Source organism: Haliaeetus leucocephalus, unplaced genomic scaffold (assembly GCF_000737465.1).
Source record: "Haliaeetus leucocephalus isolate CR32 unplaced genomic scaffold, Haliaeetus_leucocephalus-4.0 Scaffold636, whole genome shotgun sequence".
NCBI classification, from domain to species: Eukaryota; Metazoa; Chordata; class Aves; order Accipitriformes; family Accipitridae; genus Haliaeetus; species Haliaeetus leucocephalus.
The window spans coordinates 6,558,155-6,579,352 of NW_010973072.1; the positions used below are offsets into that span (position 1 = coordinate 6,558,155).

General features: G+C 40.2%; 1 protein-coding gene across 5 annotated transcripts in view; it reads left to right on the top strand.

Moving 5' to 3' along the window:
* ABCC1 (ATP-binding cassette, sub-family C (CFTR/MRP), member 1) overlaps positions 1 to 21,198 on the top strand; it is a 76,039-nt gene that overhangs the window by 23,039 nt on the left and 31,802 nt on the right. For all 5 annotated transcript variants that reach the window (XM_010578509.1, XM_010578510.1, XM_010578507.1 and 2 more), the window contains exons 9-20: positions 1,093 to 1,270; positions 2,014 to 2,175; positions 2,947 to 3,039; positions 4,346 to 4,549; positions 7,091 to 7,237; positions 7,614 to 7,701; positions 9,169 to 9,238; positions 10,052 to 10,178; positions 11,339 to 11,515; positions 12,578 to 12,745; positions 13,122 to 13,299; positions 20,102 to 20,186. In XM_010578509.1, coding sequence (XP_010576811.1) covers positions 1,093 to 1,270; positions 2,014 to 2,175; positions 2,947 to 3,039; positions 4,346 to 4,549; positions 7,091 to 7,237; positions 7,614 to 7,701; positions 9,169 to 9,238; positions 10,052 to 10,178; positions 11,339 to 11,515; positions 12,578 to 12,745; positions 13,122 to 13,299; positions 20,102 to 20,186 — 1,677 coding nt within the window. The remainder of the gene's footprint in view (positions 1 to 1,092; positions 1,271 to 2,013; positions 2,176 to 2,946; positions 3,040 to 4,345; positions 4,550 to 7,090; positions 7,238 to 7,613; positions 7,702 to 9,168; positions 9,239 to 10,051; positions 10,179 to 11,338; positions 11,516 to 12,577; positions 12,746 to 13,121; positions 13,300 to 20,101; positions 20,187 to 21,198) is intronic.

Consider the following 21,198-nt stretch of genomic DNA (forward strand, 5'->3'; position numbering starts at 1 on the left):
ATTGGTTTTCAAATTATAACATTGTGCATTAAATCTTTTGACTTTTTATGTTCCTTTCTGTCCTGGTTTCGGCTGGGATAGAGTTCATCTTCTTTCTAGTAGCTGGTGTAGTGTTATGTCTTGGATTCAGTATGAGAAGGATGTTGATAGCACACTGATGTTCTCAGTTGTTGCTAAGTAGTGTTTAGACTAAGTCAAGGATTTTTCAGCTTCTCATGCCCAGTCAGCAAGAAGGCTGGAGGGGCACAAGAAGTTGGGAGGGGACACCTGACCCAAACTGGCCAAAGGGATATTCCATACCATGTGATGTCATGTCTAGTATATAAACTGGGGGGAGTTGGCCTGGGGGGATCGCTGCTTGGGAACTAACTGAGCATCAGTCAGCGAGTGGTGAGCATTGTGCGTCACTTGTTTTGTATAATCCAATCCTTTTATTATTATTGTCATTTTATTATTGTTATTACTATCATTATTAGTTCCTTCCTTTCCGGTCTATTAAACTGTTCTTATCTCAACCCATGAGTTTTACCTTTTTCCTTCTGATTCTCTCTACCATCCCACTGGGTGGAGGGGAAGTGAGCGAGCGGCTGCGTGGTGCTTAGTGATGGCTGGGGTTAAACCACGACACTTTCAAACACAAGGAAGCCCAGGCAGGAACATAATCAACAATAGCAGGAGAGTTTATTTAATTCTAACCTGTAATGATTGTGGGACTACAAGTCACAATATGTGAAGCAACAGAGAGCTAAGGGGGTAGGAGGAGTTGTATTGCTTTAACGTGAGAAGAAGTAAAACAAATGTAAGCGGTTGTATTTTAGCTAGAGGGAATATGAGACTTCTTAGTGTAGCTCCAAGAGAATGCTGTACATGTAAGGAATGTGATACTTTGTCTTATAATAGTACCTTGTTAGGAGGAGGGAGTGATGTGTGCTAGTATAAAATGATTTCCAGTTTCCAAGAAGTTTGCTTAAGTGTTTTATCTAAGTTTGGTGCTTGCATGACCCATATAACATTTGGAATAATCTAAGGCTGTAACCCTAATGTTTCATTTTGATTTGCATATATCAAGAAAACTAATTCTTCTTTCCACAGATTGCTAATCAACTTCGTAAATAACAAAGCTGCCCCAAACTGGCAAGGCTACTTTTATACGGTGCTGCTGTTTGTTTGTGCCTGTCTTCAGACACTGATTCTTCACCAGTATTTTCATATTTGCTTTGTAACTGGAATGAGACTCAAAACAGCTATTGTTGGTGTAATTTATCGAAAGGTAGGTGTTTCTTTAAATACATGACAATACCTCTTGGTGACTGTGAATACATCACTTAAGTCTGAATAATTAAAGTAGTTAGGAGACTCTGGTAGGCTGATTCCTAACTCTCAATATAATTGAGAGTATCTAATTTACAGATAAAAGCCTTTAAGATAGAGCAAATTTCTAATTTACTCGTTAAAGTTCAGGCACCTCCTTCTTCCCACTGCCAAACAACAAACCTTGTCTCATTTAGACTAGAGGTGTGAAACTGCCTTAGTTTGTGCAGAAATTTAGATGCATCTACATTTACAGCTTCATTTGGGACTTAGCAGCAGTGCCAACTCATCTTGGAATAAGCTGGAACATTTTAGAAAGCTGTGGACTGAGTACTCTGTGTGAGAAAAATGTGTAACAAGTGAAGATTCTGTTTCTTACACTGAAAAACAAAACAAGCAAACAACACCGGCCCACCCCCCACCCCCAAGCAATAAAACCACCAACCAACCAACCAACCCTAACCCCAAAGACTGCTTGTTGTTTTAATTCTCTGTTAGTTTAAACCCAGGTGCTTGCTTCAAACCATACAACTTGCATGTTGTAAGATGTGCAAGGTAAACAGAATATGAATTAGGAAAAGGATTGCTTGTAGTTTTGAAGATGAAGCTCTGTAAAGTATTTTAATTCTGTGGAGAAAATGCAAATGAATAAGTCTTCCATCACATTGCCTTAATTGTTTTTTATTTTTAATCTGCACCTAGGCACTTGTTATCACAAATTCTGCTAGAAAGACTTCTACTGTGGGTGAGATTGTGAATTTAATGTCTGTGGATGCTCAGAGGTTCATGGACTTGGCTACCTATATAAACATGATTTGGTCTGCACCTCTCCAGGTGATATTAGCCCTGTACTTACTGTGGCAGGTGAGTATTGTATGTTTTTTCCTGTTTTGACTTGGGCAATGTGCTGCTTCCTATGGCCATGACTACAGAAAGCTGTTGGTCAGACCACTGGAGGGTTTACAGCAGTGTGGAGAAAATGCTGTTTGTTTAGAAGCCATTCAGAGCTGCTTTTGTCACTGCTGTCAAGAAGGCAGGCAGGAGGTTCTTAATTTGCACATCTGAGTGCATGTGGGGAGGATGCAGATGGGAGCTGTTATCTTTTGGGGGACTGCAGCACCTATAGTATCTCACTTGTCACTTGATTTAAAGAAAAGTGATCTTGGTTCTGCACTCTGGGAGTCACCATATGAGATGTTTGCTATTTCTAGTCCAGACAGTCACCAGGCTGACTCTTCCTGATTCTCACTGTCAATCAGAAAGGTAATGAAATTCCCCAAGGAGTCAGTCACTCCCTGCATGGGTCTCTACTTCAGAAGAACAGACAAACGAACAAAAACTAGAAAACATTAAAAGATCTCCATATGTGTGGATAGATAGAGATTGATCTATATCTATATATGTACCTCTTTACATAGGGGCTATATATGTATGCTTGTTTCAAAAATCAAAGCACATAAACATCAACCCAAGCCCCCCCCTTGATCCTCCTCTTCTTTCCCCAAGCTGTTCTTGAAAAGGGAAGAAGAGGTTGAAAAGCTATTTCAGAATGTTTTACTGGAGCATATGTAGTAGTTTGACCCAAGATTTTGAAAAATAAATTTGAATAAATGTTTACAATTAAGTGCTTTTCAGAATTTAGGTCCTTCAGTGCTGGCAGGTGTGGCTGTCATGATCCTTCTGGTTCCAATAAATGCTGTGATGGCAATGAAGACAAAAACCTATCAGGTTAGAACTTATACATATGTGACAGTGCTTTTAAGAAACATGTTTTGTTCTTTGACTTGTTCCTGAGGTTTGTCCTTTTAAAATTTTTTCCTTCCCTCTGTTTATCCCTTATAAAAGGGAAGGGAAAGAAAAGTCAGAGACATTGTGTATGCAGAATAAACAAACTCACTTATTTTTCAGCTTTACAGAGTATCTGTACATAATGGTCTAAAAATTTTGCAGTAGTGTTAAGACCAAGGTAGCAAGCAGGCTAGCCAGCTCCATGAAATGCCTGTTGATTAGATTGGAAGTAGTTTAGTTTTTAACATTTCCAGGATGGTGGCTGCAGTGTTGGGGGGTATATGTGTGTGGTTTGTTGTTTTCCTTCTTTCTGGAGAGATGAGGAGGGAGAAGTCTTAGTTGTTGGCTGTTTTTAATCCCTAGTTGATTTTATTTAGAGGGAATCAGTTTGTTACAGAGCGTGCACTTAAGTAAATGTAGAGTCAAACTCCCATGTTTTCTATTGCAAAAACTACTTCCAACAGCCCCACCATGTGCTTTCTGGTACAGACTTCACTATTAACTGAATTTACCATATGTCAGAGAGGATTGATTTATGTAAATGAAACCTTTTAGCTCTAGGTGTTCATCAAAATATACCACAACATTTGGTTCCTACATGGGAGAAGTAGGGATATCTAGCCTGTCAGCCACACTGCCACTGGTAACAGCTGTCTGGGATGGCTGTACTGGTGCAGTCTACTGACTGCCTAGTGCAGAGTCAGAACATTGTTTCAGCTTTGCACTTCCCTTGTTAAAATATTTTATTAAGATGGAAACTTCTGAAGAATGGACTTTTTTCTTATGGCTGAATGGAAAACTTTTCACCTTAGTGCACCATCAGAAAGCCATTGATAGGGCTGAAAATGGAGCAAAACCAAGTTTGGTCTTGGGTTAGATGCAAACTGCACATCACTGAAGCTTGATTATAGTGGCTTATTTTTTAACTGCATATTGTACCTAGGAGGAACCTGAGAGCCAGGGCTCCCTGATGCAGGGTTAATCCCACTTAAACCAGTGCCACAATTGTTTTGATCTTGGTTTGGATTTTTAGTTGCATGAAGCATTCTTTTAATTGGTTTAAAACATTTTGTTAATTCTGCATATTTGTTTGTTCAGATAGCATCTCAGATTTCCTGCTTAGGAAGCTAGTAAGCTTTTGATGATAATGAGGTAAATTTTGCCATTGCAAAATACAAAGCTCAGAACTTTGTGGCCCTGCCAAGTATTGTGCTCTGCTAATTATTTTTTGCAATGTTGTTTTTAGGTGGCTCAAATGAAGAGCAAAGACAACAGAATTAAGCTGATGAATGAAATTCTCAATGGGATTAAAGTTCTGAAACTTTATGCTTGGGAATTAGCCTTCAGAGAGAAGGTATTAGAGATCAGACAGAAGGAACTCAAAGTCCTAAAAAAATCTGCTTACCTTGCTGCAATGGCAACCTTCACTTGGGTTTGTGCTCCTTTTTTGGTAAGTGAAACAAATTGACAAGTCTCTGCTTTCTGAGATCATGCTTTCCAAGGCAATGCTTGAGAACTTGTTTTGGCTTTGTTTTTTAATGAGCGGAAGAGTTAGAATGCCCTCCACAGTGGTGGGAAATTGAACATTTATGTCTCCACTTCTCTATGAAAAGGCACTACTGTTTCCTTTGAAACTTGGTAACATCCAGGTTGGATGTATTCTAGAAGGTGTAGTGGCCAAAGTATTTAAAAATGAAAACCTCCTCTGCATCCCCCTCTATTTTTGGTGATGTAATTGAGGAACCTAAGATTAAATGTACTGTCAGATATAGAAGAAGTTACTAATGTGCATGGTACCCTCCAGGTGGTAGCTGTGGCTGACAGTGTAAAACTTCCCTTGTTTCAGCATCTTTCTGAGAGCAGCAGGTCCTTAGTTAAGAGTCCTTGATCGAATGGGACATTGTGCACCAAGCGTACCTCTGTCTTGGGTTCTCCTAGCATCTGTTTAAGAACAATGTGGAGAGGTAAAGCCATTGCGTACCATGGGATTGCTTCAAATTCTTATTTAAAAAAAACCCAACTCCTGATATGTGAAACATCCCCACTGTGTTTGTGTTAGCTTACATATAAGCTAATAAAAGGGAGAGAAGGGTGAGATCACATCAAAATTGCTTCAGACCCTATTAGAACAAGGGGCCATCGCTCTTTTCTGCGGAAGCAAATAAGAGCTATGACTACATTAGGATAAAACATGTGCTGTTCCAGTTGAAGGTGTTTAAGTGTACTTTCCAGTCTCAGATTCCTTCCCCGCAAACATTTTTAGCGTTTACATTATGTCTTGAGCATGATGAAAGGCAGAAGAAGCAGTGCCCCGGGTAGGAAACATCAGCTGCATTCTTAAGTGAATACTTTTCTAAAAGAAGTCTGAGATGGTTTTAATATAAATACATTATTAAATGAAATTTCTACATAAACCTCTGCAGGTGGACTCCTTAATGCTGTTCTGTGGAGTCTGAGAAGACAAATTCGCCTAACGGGTAGCTGTTTCAGTGCATATTATGAATATGTGGCAATGGTCCTACACCTTAGGGGTTTTGCCACTGGGGCAGAAACAGTACAGCCTGAAGTGCAAGGCTGCTGTTTAACATGCTGTTTCTCAGATTTTTGTTCTTTCGTGTATGTTCTTCTGAACTTCTCATTAAAGAATTATTGCAAGTGCCTACTTGAAAGCACTTTCGACATACAAAACTCTTTATTTCCTCTAGTCCTCCTCCTGTTTCCATGGCCAGGGCTCTTCAAAACATTGTTTAATAACGGTGTCGGGAAACTGTTCATTTTGCAGTATGTCCCCTACTGCTATGTGTGCTGATAAGGGTGTATTCCAGACTAATTGCTGGTAACACAAGAGTGCAGACATGCTGCTTGTGAGGTTATTCTTTAGACCCTGTCTTGTTTTTGATCTCCGTGGGAGAGCTTTCTCCCTGGAATATGGTTGTCCAAACTAAGGATTGTACAAACAAGCTACTGTACCAGGCACAGCTGAGTCAGCCGCCATATGAAGAACAATACGTGTCTTCACAGCAGTCAGCTATTTAACAGAAATGCTAATGTCTTCAATGGATGCTGTGATTAGATGAGACTGTTCCTTAGGCATTTGAGCTAATTGTTTCAAGTCTTGTGGGGAGGGGGAATGCCAACAGTTAGCCTACCTTGATTTCTTAAGTGGCAGTCTGTGGGAAAGGGTTGCTGGATCTTGTGATATACTGAGGTATGAGTGCTGTTACCATGGAAGAAAACACTGTGAAGGGAATAGATCTGAAAGTGGGAATATTTGGTTTTATTTAGTTTACTTTAATTTCACTATAATTTAATCAACACATTAAAAAAAAAAGTAAGTAAGTATATGGAATTTTTGAATTATTTTTATATCTTACGATTGATGATAACAGTGTTTCAATGTAGTTTTCTTGTTCAGCATCGATCTTAAGCTTTTCTTTTGTGAACTGTTTAGGTACTATACAGCTTTATCTTTCTAATGCAGTAACATTTCAAGTTTCTTGGAAAACAGTCTGTCCGTGATAAAGTAGGCTGTATTTGGAAATCTAGGGTTGTGGTAGTCTCTACAAAATATAAAATGGGTTAGCATTAGGGTGTTTCTAGCTTTTCTGTCTATATATGTTACTGATCCAGTATCTGGTACCATAGGGGAGTGCCTTGAAACTGAAAGACAGCCGCAAGAACAGCTAGCGATCATTCCTCTCCTTCCCTCTCCTGCAGCATGACCACAAATAGCCTGGGACATTTGTGGTTTCACCCTTGCTATGTGAAGAAAGTGAGCACTTGACACCTTTCCAAGAGGAGCCATCACCTTTTTACAACAACAGATTTAAATCAAATGTTTGTTTTGCAAAAAGCATTATCAGGAAGTTATTAGAACATTACCCTTTCTTGGATTTGTAGACCTCTGATTCCAGTTGTTAGACTGTGTGACTCCTGTGTTAGTGGCTTTAAAAACTGTTACCCTAACTGTAACCGTTACACTTTGTTTCAGGTTGCCTTGTCCACGTTTGCTGTGTACGTCACAATAGACGAGAACAACATCTTGGATGCTCAGAAGGCATTTGTTTCACTAGCATTATTCAACATCCTCAGGTTTCCATTGAACATGCTTCCTATGGTTATCAGCAGCATAGTGGAAGTAAGACTTCAGTCATTAACAGGTGTTTCTGTGCAGAAGTAGCCACTGGGTGGAAAGGTAACATGCCTGTGGTTAGAAAATGACCACTGGTGAAATTCAGCCACCTCAGAAAGGGAGCTTTGCATTTCCTGTGTGTTGAGTGCTGTGCAAGCAAAATTATCAATCCCAGTTATGGTGGATGGGTGTTCCTGAAATCAACCATATTTCTTGTGGTTTGGGAAGTGTGAATCGGACTATCCAATGAACTATGCAATGGATTTAAGGAGGGATTAGGAGTGCATAAAATAAGGATGTAATGTATATGTGGGGCAAAACAGTACGCTCTTAAATATAATGAGCAGAGCATAAGATAGTTTTCCATCCCTTTCCCATGCAGGCCAGTGTCTCCCTGAAGCGCCTTAGGGTGTTCCTGTCTCATGAAGAGTTAGATCCAGAGAGCATAATCAGGGGCCCCATCACAGAGGGTGAGTTTCTTTTCCTGTTGAAAATCAGTGTGTGCAGGTTTTGGGTGGCTTTGCAGTGTTTCTTTTACTTTCTGTAATAAATTCACTGCGTTTTGGTGAATTTCACTGCTAAATTTTAGCCAGAAAGCAGAGAAGGAAGTTTGTAAAATGAAAATTATATAAAGTTTCTACCACCTTCTCAGGTAATGTCTTTCCTCTCCCCAGCTCCTGTGTTCAAACTACAGAATGGTTGCATCCAGACACAGATGGTCATTTAATTTAAAAATTACTTGTTAAACTGTTCTAAGGGCAGCCATTTGAAATTTGTAGGCAGTTAACAGAATGATTAATGCTGTGCCAAACCCCAGCATTTTGGAGAAGAACAATCACGTAACACTTCAGCACCCTTGAAGGAGAAATGATAAGTCCCAGTTCTGGCAAATGCCTCTACTTTCTGTTTTGTGCAAAGACTGTTACTCCCAGCATCACTCCCACTGTATCCAGTGTTGCCGGTCTGGTTATATAGAGCTGTTCAGGAGATACATAAGCATGAAGGCAGATTTACTGAAAAACTAATGCCCTTTTTCTTGCAAAACAAAACTTAACTTTAACTATGTCAGTCATTTCTAAATGATTTTTCTTACTTCCTGTTTACAAAGATAGTGAAATCCTCATCACTCCCTCTCATGTGGTTAGTTGAGTTCTATATCATTTTAGTCATTTGGCTTTCCAGTAATCAGTCATCTGCTTCCTTTTTTTTTTTTTTTTTTTCCTCTTCTCTCCATCTTCCTTTTGGGAATATCTCCTCCCCTTTCTCAGCTGATGATAACCATGAATACATTGCTCACAAATCCTTAGTGTGGGGTTGGGTTTTTTTGTCCATAATGGGTTGTACTTGCATACTAATGTAAATATTTACATAGGCTAAGCATTTATTGCATACTTGGTTGAATTAGGAGTGGTGTGCTTTGAGTTGTTGCTGTAAAAACCTACAGATGCCGGTACCACGTGACATTTCACTGAACAGTATTTTTGGTCAAAATTATTTTATTTGGTAGTTTGATTTATTTTGCCCTATCATTCTTGTAGTAACTTGGCTTCACACATAGAATTGGCAGTTTAGGTTATGCTTCCATTGAAGCACAAGTCAGATTGAGACTGCTAGTTTTTTGAACTGACTTCGCAGTGCTCCAGTGGAGTTGCCAGATAAAGGAGGATGCAGCTGAGTAAGTCAGGATCTTTGTATAGTTGACATTCATGTACCTCCTGGTTACTGAATAAGTGTTACCTCAGAACCTCTGCTGTCTTGATAAATTCAGTAAAAGGAGAACACAAGCTTTTGGTAAGCAGTGGGTTGTTCTGGTGGAAAAGTAGCTTTATACCTCTGCCTATGTGTGTTTAGATTGACTTCTTGTGGCATGATCCAGAGCATACAATGTAGCTGCTTGCATTGGCACTTTTATAAATAATGAATTTTCTACTTGTCAGCTGAAGGATGCATTGTTGTAAAGAATGCAACGTTTAGCTGGTCCAGAAATGATCCTCCTTCACTGAACAGGTAAGAACTAGTACACCCTTCCTTCCGCTCCAAAATCTTGCTGCATCATAAATGATCTGTATTTGAGTTATAAAATCTATATGCAGAAGAGTTGGTTACCTTAAAGGGGAGTAGCAAGATGTATCATGGGAGGAGAGAAAACCTCAGAGATTTCAAGCTCTTGCTATGTGCTGCAGCTGGGATGAGCTCCATCTAGAGGATGCAGCCAGATTAGCCTCTTGTAATTATCCCTAGTGCCTCATGTTTGCACGATGTCCTCAGAGTCTTCCTTTTAAAATCTTATTCTCGCTGAACTGTAGCCATCCTTGATGCCCGTGCTGGAGAAAACCAGTGAAGTATCTTGCACATGCTATGACTAGCAAAGTAACTGGGGTGATGCAGCTTACAAGCTGTGTCTTCCCTGTGCCCTGTCCCCTTCCTTGATTTTGGCTGCTCTTTCTTGGGCCTTAAATTGCATATTCTTTGAGACAAGGATGCTGTTTGAGAAGCATCCGTTGGTATTTACATTTGTGTTCACAGAACATTTGAGAGAAATATTGGACAGGTGGTGTCACAGTGCTGCTTTTTTTAATTTTATTTTTTTTTCCTTCCCCTTTTGACTAATTACACATTAAGATGCTATGTCCTAAGTACAAGAAGAGCTGGGTGCTTTCTAAATGAGAGGTTTGCATTTTCAAACAGTTAAAGTTTCTGTGCTGTGTCAGCATTTGCAGTGGGTATTCAGATTGCAGCCGGCTTTATATGGGCTGTTCAATAGACTATTTACTGGGATGTGCCATCAAGCAAGGCTGAATTATGTGCACTTTATTTCAGCATTAATTTCACTGTTCCTGAAGGCTCCTTGGTAGCTGTTGTTGGTCAAGTTGGCTGTGGAAAGTCTTCATTGCTGTCTGCATTACTGGGGGAGATGGACAAAAAGGAAGGCTACGTGGTTGTCAAGGTGTGATGTGTTTGAAGAATTGTTCAGCTATTTGTGGGTACTGACAGAGGGATTCTAGATTTCTAAGTGGTGTGAAGAGGGGCAGAGACAGCCTTTCAAATGAATGCGTTTTGTAGCCTGATTTCCTGGCAAGCCATGTATATGCCGTAGCCCACACTCTGTATAATTGCCTGGTCCAACAACTTCTAAATCTGTTGGTTTCTGATTTAGCCAAATAGAATGTTGGAGGTCTCAAAGACAAGTATTCTGGCGAGTCTTGTTGGCAGACAGGAACCAATACAGCCAGGAAGAGCAGTATTGGTTCATACCTTCTTAAACATCAGAGAATTACAAGGAGAGAGGGTATACCCGGATATCCAAACATGGGTAAAGCTGCTGTTGTAGTTTGTACTTTCTTAGACATCAGAGTTGCACAGAGGTCACAGAGGAAAAATGACCTGGAAGTAAGTAAATAAGTAAAAAGTCCTTGTTTTGGATTTTGCTGCTGCTGTAATGTAGGGAAAGAGAATTATTTTAAGAGCAAACCAAATATGTTGCACTTAAAAGAATGCCCATTTGGTTACCTCCAAAATTGTGCTGGAAAAATAAAGTAGGTGAAATCTGAATCACTGATTATTTGTGCAAAAAGAGAACTTTTCTTTTTCTTGTGCAGAACTAATCTTCAAATCAAAATATTTTGCAGTAGCTCAGTCTCTTCTTTGAAGTGACTTTTATATAACAACTACTTCCCCTACTTTTTGCAGAAATCTCTTGGCAGGGATGCATTTGTTAAACACTTGCATTCCATAATAAATTGTTTTATGCAGAACATAATTTATAACTATATGAAAGAACTAATGACTTTTGACATTCAGTAATTGTGCAAACATATTCTCTAAATAAATGTTTCCTCCAAGTTTGTTAGAGAATCATATTTTGTTTGAAGTCCTTCATTTTCCACCAACACACTTCGTTACATTCACTTCTAAAGAGAGGATTACAGAAATAACAATTTGAAGGAGGCCGTAGCCCAAGAACTACTTCGTTCAGTTTTGAAATGACCATCGGCAATTTGTGAGGTGATTAGCACTGCCTGCCTCACAAAGCCCTGCTGTGCTTTGACTTTTGTGTGCAGACTTTTGGTCTAAAGTACTGAATAAGGAACTTTATTTTTCTTGCAGGGCTCAGTAGCCTACGTTCCTCAGCAAGCCTGGGTCCAAAATGCAACTCTGGAAGATAACATTATCTTTGGAAGGGAGATGAATGAGAGCCGGTACAAGCGTGTGATTGAGGCTTGTGCACTGCTGCCTGATATAGAGATTCTTCCTACGGGAGACAAAACAGAAATAGGAGAAAAGGTATTTAAATACCCACTCTGCCATAACAGTGTTATTGCTAGTAGTAAAGGCCATATGACTTCTATTCTACTTTACCTTAAAGTTGTATTGAATTAAAAACATTAAGAGTAGAAGTCCTCTAGAATAAAAGACAAATTTGAACAGTATGTTTTCCTTGTCTTTAAGCCTCAAAGGGGAGGAAACCTGTCCTCAATTACAAATGCAAAAGCTTCTTGCAATGACAGTTTTTAATTGCCTCTAAGTTGCCATGGTCACAGAGCAGGAGAATGTATGGAAACAGGAAAACAAGAATCTTCTGAACACTTCAGCTTCATTTAAAACAAGCAAACACCTCCCCAACCCCCCACCAAAACCCCAAAAACAGACCACAAAAAACAACCACCACCCCAAAACTGGCCCTTGGTTGCAAAAGTATGTGTGGTGTGGGATTTAGAAACTTGAATAGATGTTGTCGTGCCCTGCTGTGGGAGCAGGACTGGGTGTCCCCTAACCATGTGGCCAGCAAGGTACGTGTATGTAACCTGCTTGGTGTTCTGCTAAGCTGATGTTCTCCAGAAGGCAGGGATGTATAGGGATATGTGCTTTGCCTGCTGACTAGTTATAGGTGGGGTATAGCTGCCAACTGACAGCCCCAGATTCAGTAAAGGGTGCAGCTTTATCTTCCTTATTGGTCAGCAGATCAACCAAATTGTAGAGCGTGAACAGAGTTTGCTTATTAAATGGGAGGCAGCACTGCAAATATACAGCTGAGAAGAAAAGTAACCTCTGTGCAGTTAGGTAGGTCAGTCTGAATTAACTGCTTTACAAGACTAGCAAACACTTTTTTTTATTAGTCCCTCCCTGACAGTGAGAACTTAAGATGTACTTCATTCCAAGAAGAGATTGACTGTGATTGCTTATGCTGTTGTGGTAGTGAAATTATTTGTGATGGAGATCTGTTTCATACAATGCTGGAATTTCTCTAACTTGCATAAATCACATATGACTTGTGACTTTCACAAACTGTAGCAAGACATCTCTTTTCAGCTGTAAATTAAGGATCATATTTTCTTGTTTCCCCAGGGTGTGAATTTGTCTGGAGGACAGAAACAGCGAGTCAGTCTTGCTCGGGCGGTTTACTGTAATGCAGATGTCTATTTATTTGACGATCCTTTATCAGCTGTTGATGCTCATGTTGGGAAACATATTTTTGAAAAAGTTATTGGACCAAAAGGAATCCTGAAAAATAAAGTATGTCATAATGAGATAGTTGTCTCTAGAGAATGATTTGGTTTTGTTTGCTGAGTTCAAATGATTCCAAGTTTGTCAAGTTGCATATTCAGACTTCTGTTTCAAACATCTGAAAAATGAAGGGATCCTTCTGAGATTTTTAGAGAACTTTTATAAAACACTGAGTTTTTATAATGAAATGTGCTGTGGTTTCTGTAATTCAAAATTCTTTGATGGAAAAAATGAAGACAAGGACAGTATTTTTTTCTTTAAAATGCTGCATGCCTGTCCACAGTTATTACTGTATTGTACACAATTCAAGCAGCAAGAGCAGTAGTTTAACCATTGTATTAACTGATTTGAGATGTTAGAAAAACTTTTTTCTTTTGCTATTTAGACACGGGTTTTGGTAACCCACGCGATCAACTATCTGCCTCAAATGGATTCAATTCTGGTAATGTGTGACGGAGAAATCTCTGAGATGGGCTCCTACCAGGAGCTGCTGAAGCAAGACGGGGCTTTTGCAGAGTTTCTTCGTACATATGCTAATGCTGAACAAAGCATGGAGAACAATGGTAAGCTTACAAATAAATTCTTTTGGGATAAGCTGGTGTGTGGCATGTTAAGGGAGTCATGTTAACGGAAAAATAGTAGTAGTGGAAGGAAGGTTAAAAGAAATTACTATTTCTTCTGATACACCTATAGGTAGAGATGCTTATTTCTTGAGGGCATTGAAGGTTGTGAGATTAAACGCACATTCTTTCTTAAAGTTTAGGAAAATGTGGAGCAGATCTGTAGTAAAATTCCTCTCACTTAGAGCAGAATTCAGATGGTTGTGAGATCAAGTAAAGGCCAGCTGGGGTTTACACACCCTTCCTGTGTGCTTATTAGGATGTGTCATCTTTATACAGATAATTCCTTTGGGGATGGGGAGGAGGAAGAAACAACTCATTTTTCTAGCTGACATCCCTGACTCCCGCTTCTGCTTTACAAAACAGCTGTAGAGCTACACTGATATGGGAATATACTTTAGATTTTTTATTTTATTTTTTTTTTTTACCTGCTGACAGTTGCAGTATTGGATGTTAATGAGGGAACTTAGTCTTTTGCCTCCAGCCTGTTTTCTTCACCAGCTTGCCTGTAGTGATTTCCTGACACTCCTCCATATGCTCATGCCAAAAAGTATGGAGGGGTGCTTGCACTGTGCTGACTGGGGTTAAGTTGTTGCCGTGTGTCATGGTTTAAGCCCAGCCAGCAGCTAAGCACCACGCAGCTGCTCACTCACTCCTCCCCTCTCCCAGTGGGATGGAGGACAGAATCGGAAGAAAAAGGTAAAACCTTGTGGATTGAGATAAGGACAGTTTAATAGGACAACACAAGGAGAGAAGAAGTAACAACAACAACAATACTAGTAAAAGAATGTGTAAAGCAAGTGATGCACAATGCAATTGCTCACCACCTAGAACCCCATGGTCAGCCTGTTCCCAAGCAGCAATTCCCCCCTCCCCGCCCCAGCTCCCCCAGTTATATAGTGAGCATGAATATCACATTTTATTGAATATCCCCTTGGCTATTTCAGGTCAGCTGTCTTGGCTGTGCCCTCTCCCAGCTTCTTGTGAAAATTAACTCTACCTGAGCTGAACCCAGGACAGCATGTATTTGAGGCTTGTTTGGTAGCAAATGCCGGCTGCTGAGTGATCCAGAGCAGGCTCTCCAGAACAGTGGGGGGATTGAACCCACTTTTCCCTTCATCTTCCATTTGGAAAACCCTTGGTTCCCATCCATTCCCTAGAGGGAAAGCAGAGGCATTTTTTTATTCTACTCCTCATATGCCCATCACAGGCAAAAGAGAAATGGTGCCACTTTTAGCTGCACTGATAGAGCTGTGAAGTGTTAAAAGAGGTGTTGAATAGCTGTCTTTGGCAAGGGGCTGCTCCTCATGCTCATCTAAAAGTTCCTTCTGTGAGGGCTGTGATGGTCTGCCTTATTCTCTGAAGCTGCACTCTGTTGTCCAGGCTGACAACACAGACTGCCCTTGGAGGCTGTGAAAGAGCAGTTTCCTTCCTGGATGTGCAAGGTGGCATCTTCTCCAGCTGTCCTTGGTGGGGAGTTGGATTTGGGGGTGATGTGTCGAGCTGAGGCTGAAGGTTAGGATGCGCTGCTGTAGGCTAGCTCTCCTCTTGAAAAAGTCTCTTGATGTGTGTCAGTTGTCACTCTGCAGACTGTGACGCTGGTTTGGGTGGACACTGTCTGTAAACAGCAAGTGCTGTATGGGTGGGGTCTCCCACTGTGAAAAACACTGCGGGAAGACATTTTATGAAAGCGGAATCAGGCTAACTTCTGTGTATTTTCTGTAGGTGTTCCTATAGCTACTTTGGGCACAGTCAGACTTGTTGCAGTCTTCAGTGTATGAGACTTCCGGAGACAAATTAACTTTCTCTGCGCTTCCCTAGGAAGTTAACAAGTTGACTCGTACAAAGATTTGCGTCCTTTAATAGCCTTGTTCTCTTAGCCTTTGTCTCCTCCCCTTTCCAAGTGCATGGTAGGTTTGGAAGTCCTTTACATTAAACTAATTTACTTTACTTTTCCATTTAAATACTGAAACTTCTTTTGGAAAGTGAGCCAGTGCTTTATCTTTTGCCATGCTTCTCTGCAGTTGTCTAATAAAAGGCACTTTTAACTTCAGTACAACCCTGGTGATTTGGAGAGGATTGCTATGTCACAGGCTTGGCCTATTTGCAGCAAATTTGTTTCTCACTTTTGGTCAGGGGATCTTCTGCCAAGGGTAAAAAGTGAAAAATAGGGGCATTATTTGTCTGATTCACAGCAATAATATTATCAGATGTGTAAAAGATTACTAAATATTATTAAAAATCACAGGTTCTTGGATAAGCACAGTAATCTGTGATGGGAGTCAACCTGAGCTAGCTGGAGGGGATCTGCATACCCACTTTAAAAGGGAGGTTCCCTTATATCTGAAGCTACATGTTGGCAGCCTGAAAACACTTAAGCCGGAGCAAAATAGAAAACCGTGCATTGGTGCTTTCTGGCTAGAACACATCCTGCTTCTGCAAGGGTAGGAAAAATTCTCCTCCTACCCAGCCTCTGAGGTTTGGCTGCAAGTCTGCTCCCCATTGACTCCCAGCCCTTCTCTCCCGTTTGGATTCCTGAGGGTTAGCTGCTGTCTGTGTGCTGTACTGCTGCCTTTCCCATCCTCGGCTTCACGGTGTTTCTTCTGTGTAATTCTTCTTGCTTTTAGCAGTTGTTCCATTCACTGCTGGCACTTAGTGTGGCTGATTTGCTCATGCCAGTACTACTTCTGCCTGTGCAGACTGGTCTGGAGTCATAGATGTGCCCTTGACTCCTGTGAGTGTTTCTTTTTTGGTGGAGTCCAGTGTCTCCGACTTCCCCCCACCCCTGATTTGTAGCTGTTGCTGCAATACTTCTTGCTGTAGAGCTAGCAAGTAGTTACTTTAAGATTACCTTTCTTGCAACTGTTTTCCCTTGTCTCCTATGCAAACTAATGGAGCAGATGTTACTTTTTGTTTTAACATGTGGGGGTTGGGGTTTTGCTGTTTTTTCCAAATGGCTTCAGCATAAACTTTGGTTTGGCCTTGAAAAGTCTGGAGCTATTTTTAGTGTTTGTGGGGAGTCTTTGGTCTTGACTGCAGTGCCTGGTAGATAGAGATGTACCACACAATTAGTAATTAGAAATCTGGTTTACACTGTGTGGGCTGTGCTTCAGATGGCGGTCTCCCCAGCATTTGGCTCTATGACTTTGCAGGCAAATAAAAGGCTGAAAGACCTTTCAGTGGCTACTCAGTTAAGGTTTTTGGTTTGTTTTTTTTTTTTAATATGAGAATTGTCAGCACAACAGGCTTAGTCAGTTTTAGTTTGGAGGAAGAAAGGGGTAAAAGTACTCTGAGAACTGCTAAGGGTCTGGACTGCAGGTTTTAGTTCAACAATCTGCGTATCTTGCATATCTTGAAAGGAAGTGTGCTGATCTGTCACTTGTGGCTATTCAATTTGAATGTCCTTGGGTTTCTTCTTTAATTTTGTGGACTTAATTCCCCAAATTCCAGCTGTTGTCCTGTACAAAGTAGAAATCTGCTTTCTGGAAAAGATAGTATGATACAGGCGTAAGATTTGCGGGGCCTTGCTTGGCCTCTGTATAAATTGCTTCCCAATTGCAGCAGTGAGAAAAAAAATTAGATTTTTTTTTTTTTTTTCCCAAGTGCTGAGTTTGAAAGGAAGATAGCTTCCTTGCTGAATAGCTTTGTATTATACACTAGGTAGTAGTGTGTATTTCATAATAAAAGTTAATTCCACATTACGGGCTGCAGTTTCATATCTGCAAGGAAAAAGCATTGTGCCTTCATGGTTAACACTATCTCCCAGTAAAGCCTAGCACACCTGTATTTTGTGGCTGTGCTTCTTTCTAACAGCATCAGGCTGAGTTAAGCTTAATAGCAGTGTTGGATAGTTAAGATAACTTGTGTGATGCCTGTAGGGATGGTCGGGTGTTTCTCTCCTTTCTGATTCCTTGGGAGGCAAGAGTTAAATATTGAGATGTGTTGGCTCTTTTCCAAATGTTGTTGTGGAATCTGGAATGGTAATTCAGGAAACACCTGTCTTCATCAGGAAATAATCTGGCTTTCTCTTAAATTCATTTTACTTCTAGCAAAATTAATCTCTTTCCTTTCTCTCTCCTAAAGCAAAAGCTATTTGCAGCCTCTGCCCCAAATGGCAGAAGCAAATACTGATTCAAGATGAGTGCTGTTAGGGTATTAAGATGCTTGGAAGAGTGAAGTATCTCACTATTTCTTAATCTGTGTATGCAGGATGATGACCGGGGGCTACACAGTAGATGAGACTAAGTAAACCTGTGCTATCACAGCTCTCCTCTCATTGCAGTTACATGACTAAAGCAAGGGAGAATAGCAGAGCTGTGGGAGGAGAGAGGTAGCCACATAGACAAAAGTTGCCACTCTGAAAACATGATGCTTTGTATCTTTAACGTTAAGGTCAGGGACTTGCTTAAGATTCTTGAATGAAGTCTCATCCCCACCACTGGGAAAATGCATGTGGTAGTTCCCTGTACGTAGTGAGTTTTTCTGTCATTGTCAATATGAGGCCACTTTAGAGTCACTTTTTTTGATGATCTCTTAGTGCATATCTTGAAATGAAGTTTCTTGATGGTTCACTTGTAGCCGTCTGGTTTGGATTTTTTTCTTTTTCCTCAAGGCTGTTTTTTTTTTTTTTTGACTGTGTATGAAGCTTGGGATTAAAAAGAGGTCCATTTCAGCAAATTTGATCTTGCCTTGGGCATTTCTGGTTTTGTGGTTTAGGTTGTGCTACTTGGATGTGTTTGTGTTTGTAAAGATTGAAAATGGTTGAGTTGTGTTCTGGAAAAAGTTAATTGTATATACTTTTAGACTCAGATCCTTCATTAGAAGGAACAATTCAACCTCTGGAAACAGGTAACTGCTTCTTTGCCGTGTGGCTTCGTGTTAGTGCTTGTGTTGGAGTAATATGAGTAGCTGCAGTTCTAGAAGAATTTTGTTTGCACAATAGAATGTATTTGCTTGGTTTGCATGGTACTTGTTTGTGTGATGCTACAACAGTTGGTGTGTCAGCTTGTAGGTAACTCAGCAGCAGCAATTCTTTATCTCAAACACTTCCATAAGGAAGCTTTAAATAAACTTTAAAGGTGTACCCTGGACTTAGGAGTGTCGTGAGTGTACCCAGAGAGGCATTGTTGGTCATTTTTCTTCTCATATGTGTATTCAGTACTTCGCAGCTGTTCCCTTTTATTATTTCTGGACACATTTTTCAACAGAGCCCTCATTAGTGAGCTTATACCCTAGGTGCACATGCCAGATTTACTATGGCAATCTTGAGCATTTTTCGTTCTCAGGAGGTAAATGCAATATAAGGGGGAAATCTTTGTAGCCTACAACACAAAATCAAATTTAAGAGCCGTTAGGGCAGGATGGTTTATTTGTGGTTTTGTTTTGTTCATGTGGGCTTAGAACTTCAGTGGTGCTCATATGATGCTAGAATGCTTGCTGGTTTTCGTATGGGAGCCTTTCAAAAGGAATGCCGTCAAATGCTTAAAACCAGCAGTCCCATATTGGTTTGCTCTCATTCATATAAATAAAAATAACAACTAAATCATTGCACTTTTACCTTTTTCACATTTTCTGCTTTCTTCTGCTTCTAGACCACACTGAACACTTTAGCTTTGGGTTTTTAGACTAATGAACCAACGTTCAATTTGCAGACACAGGAAGGAACAGCTTTATGTTCAAGGAGTCCACGCTTAATGTATTGATGAACTGGTTTATGCATATGTTTTGCTTTAGTATAAAAACATGAAAACTTCAGAGTCTAGATCTACATAAATTTTCCTGCATATATTTTGAATAGATGCAGGTGGGCTTTTTTGTTTGCATAAACCCTTTAAAATGCAAAATTCTTTTGTTACAAATTCTGAATTAACTTTCATACTTGAAAATGGAGTTCTGTTTAATTGACAGGTAATTTTTTAGGAGTCAGTCATTTGGTCTGTATTAGGAAAATGACGACATAACTTGAACCTAGAAGTTTTTACTCATGGCACTGTATTATACTGTATTAAGTTGCTCAGAGAAAGCTTAATATTTGAAGCTGACAGGTTTTGTGAAGTGTTTTAGACAACTGTCTCATGTGTGTTGCATCTTGTTACAAATGGGATGTTATGGGATAGCAAGACTTTTTTTTTTTTTTTTTTGAGAAGTGATGTTCATAGAAAGATCGTGTGTTTAAATTAATCTTGATTCCTATGGTTGCTTAAAAACACAAGGCTTTTGCATGTTGCTTCCTGCTTAATTTTGCAGGAAGGCTCAAAGTTAATAGCACATGCCTTCTGTTCTTACAGCTTCACCCCATCATTTACTAGAATGTCTTCTCATTGGATTCTGAAATGAAAATATTTATAGCTAACTGTGTAAAAGATGTGGTTTGAAAAGGAGTGGTTGGATTGTTTGTTTGGGTTTTTTTTTTCCACTGAGTGAGTCATAATGTGACTTCGTATTGCATGCTTTAACATGAAGTATGTCCTCATAATTATATTAGGTTATTATTACTGACCTACATTTGGTAGGAAAATAGAAAAATAAATGTTCATTGTCTTGGCAACTAGTCCTGTTGGGGGTGGAACTAAACTGATTTGTTCACCTGGTCAATTATCTGTTATTACATGTAAATACTTACTTGTGTTCCCCCCTTTGTTTGCACATTAGGATTGCACCTGGCATTTAGGATTGAAATGAAACCTTTGTATTTTTTTGCTTACCATTTCCATGTTTACTTTTTTGCCCTCCCTCCCCCCCCCAGATACAAATAGTCCATCTGGAAAGGAAGGAAAGCCTATAGAAAATGGAGTCCTTGTGAATGAAGTCCCTGGAAAGTTGATGCATAGGTGTGTAGTCTCTTTTTCTTTCTCTCTCTCTCTTTTTTTTTTTTTTTTAAATCTTTTTTCCCTTTTCCATTCTGTTACTCAGCTGTGGACAAATAGTAATTTGGTGTTTATGGTATTTCTTAGAGGAAAATGCTGTATCCAGCAGCCTGAGAGAGGTGGGGTTGCTGCCGCTCCATGGCTCCAGGTCCTACAGTAGTGAGGCTGAAGATATACTCCCAGCAGGCACACGCACATAGAGCGTACATACACACCATGTGTATACATGGCCAGCCACACAGATCACGGACACTTGGAGCACCCACACAAACACAGCGCCAAATGGCCTCATTCTGTTCCTATCTCTGGCTCAGCAGGATGGCAGTCCACTAGTGAGAATATAATATATGCGTATGTACAAAGTAGATCCCTCCCCTAGTTGGGTTCAAGGATAGTCTGTCCAATAGCTGCCCTTGGATCCCAGTCTTCCCAGTTGCTCGTGTCTGGGCATACAAACCTCTGAGGCTGCAGCCCTGCTCCAGTTGCTGATACAGACTGTTGCGCATGTATGCCTGCACACACAGAGCTCTTACGCTACTCTTCTTTCTGTGTGAAGAAATGATTATGTTGTAGCAAGATACCATGGGCTTGGCTTGCGTGAAAGGGAGAGTATTGTATTGGCTAGTGCAGCTTTCATATGCTTTCCCAAGGCTTCTGCATATAACTGCTGTCAGATGGGATGAAGTGCTAAGTGGACCCATAGTCTGACGTAGTACAGCTGCTATTATGCTTGAGAGAGGCCAAAGGTAATCACTCTGATGATACCTTCCCAAAATCAATCTCATAGTCTATGCCTTATTCTTATGGTGATCTAGAGATACTGTATTTCTGGAAGCTAACGAGTGCCTGGGAGTACAATTGCCCGTTTTGATGCCAGTGTGGGTACCCTTTTTGCACTTCAGCATCTGCACTGGATATGATGATAGGGTTTGTAAAGGCTGGTGTTGATGATCACCAAGCATTTTTCTTTTGGGAG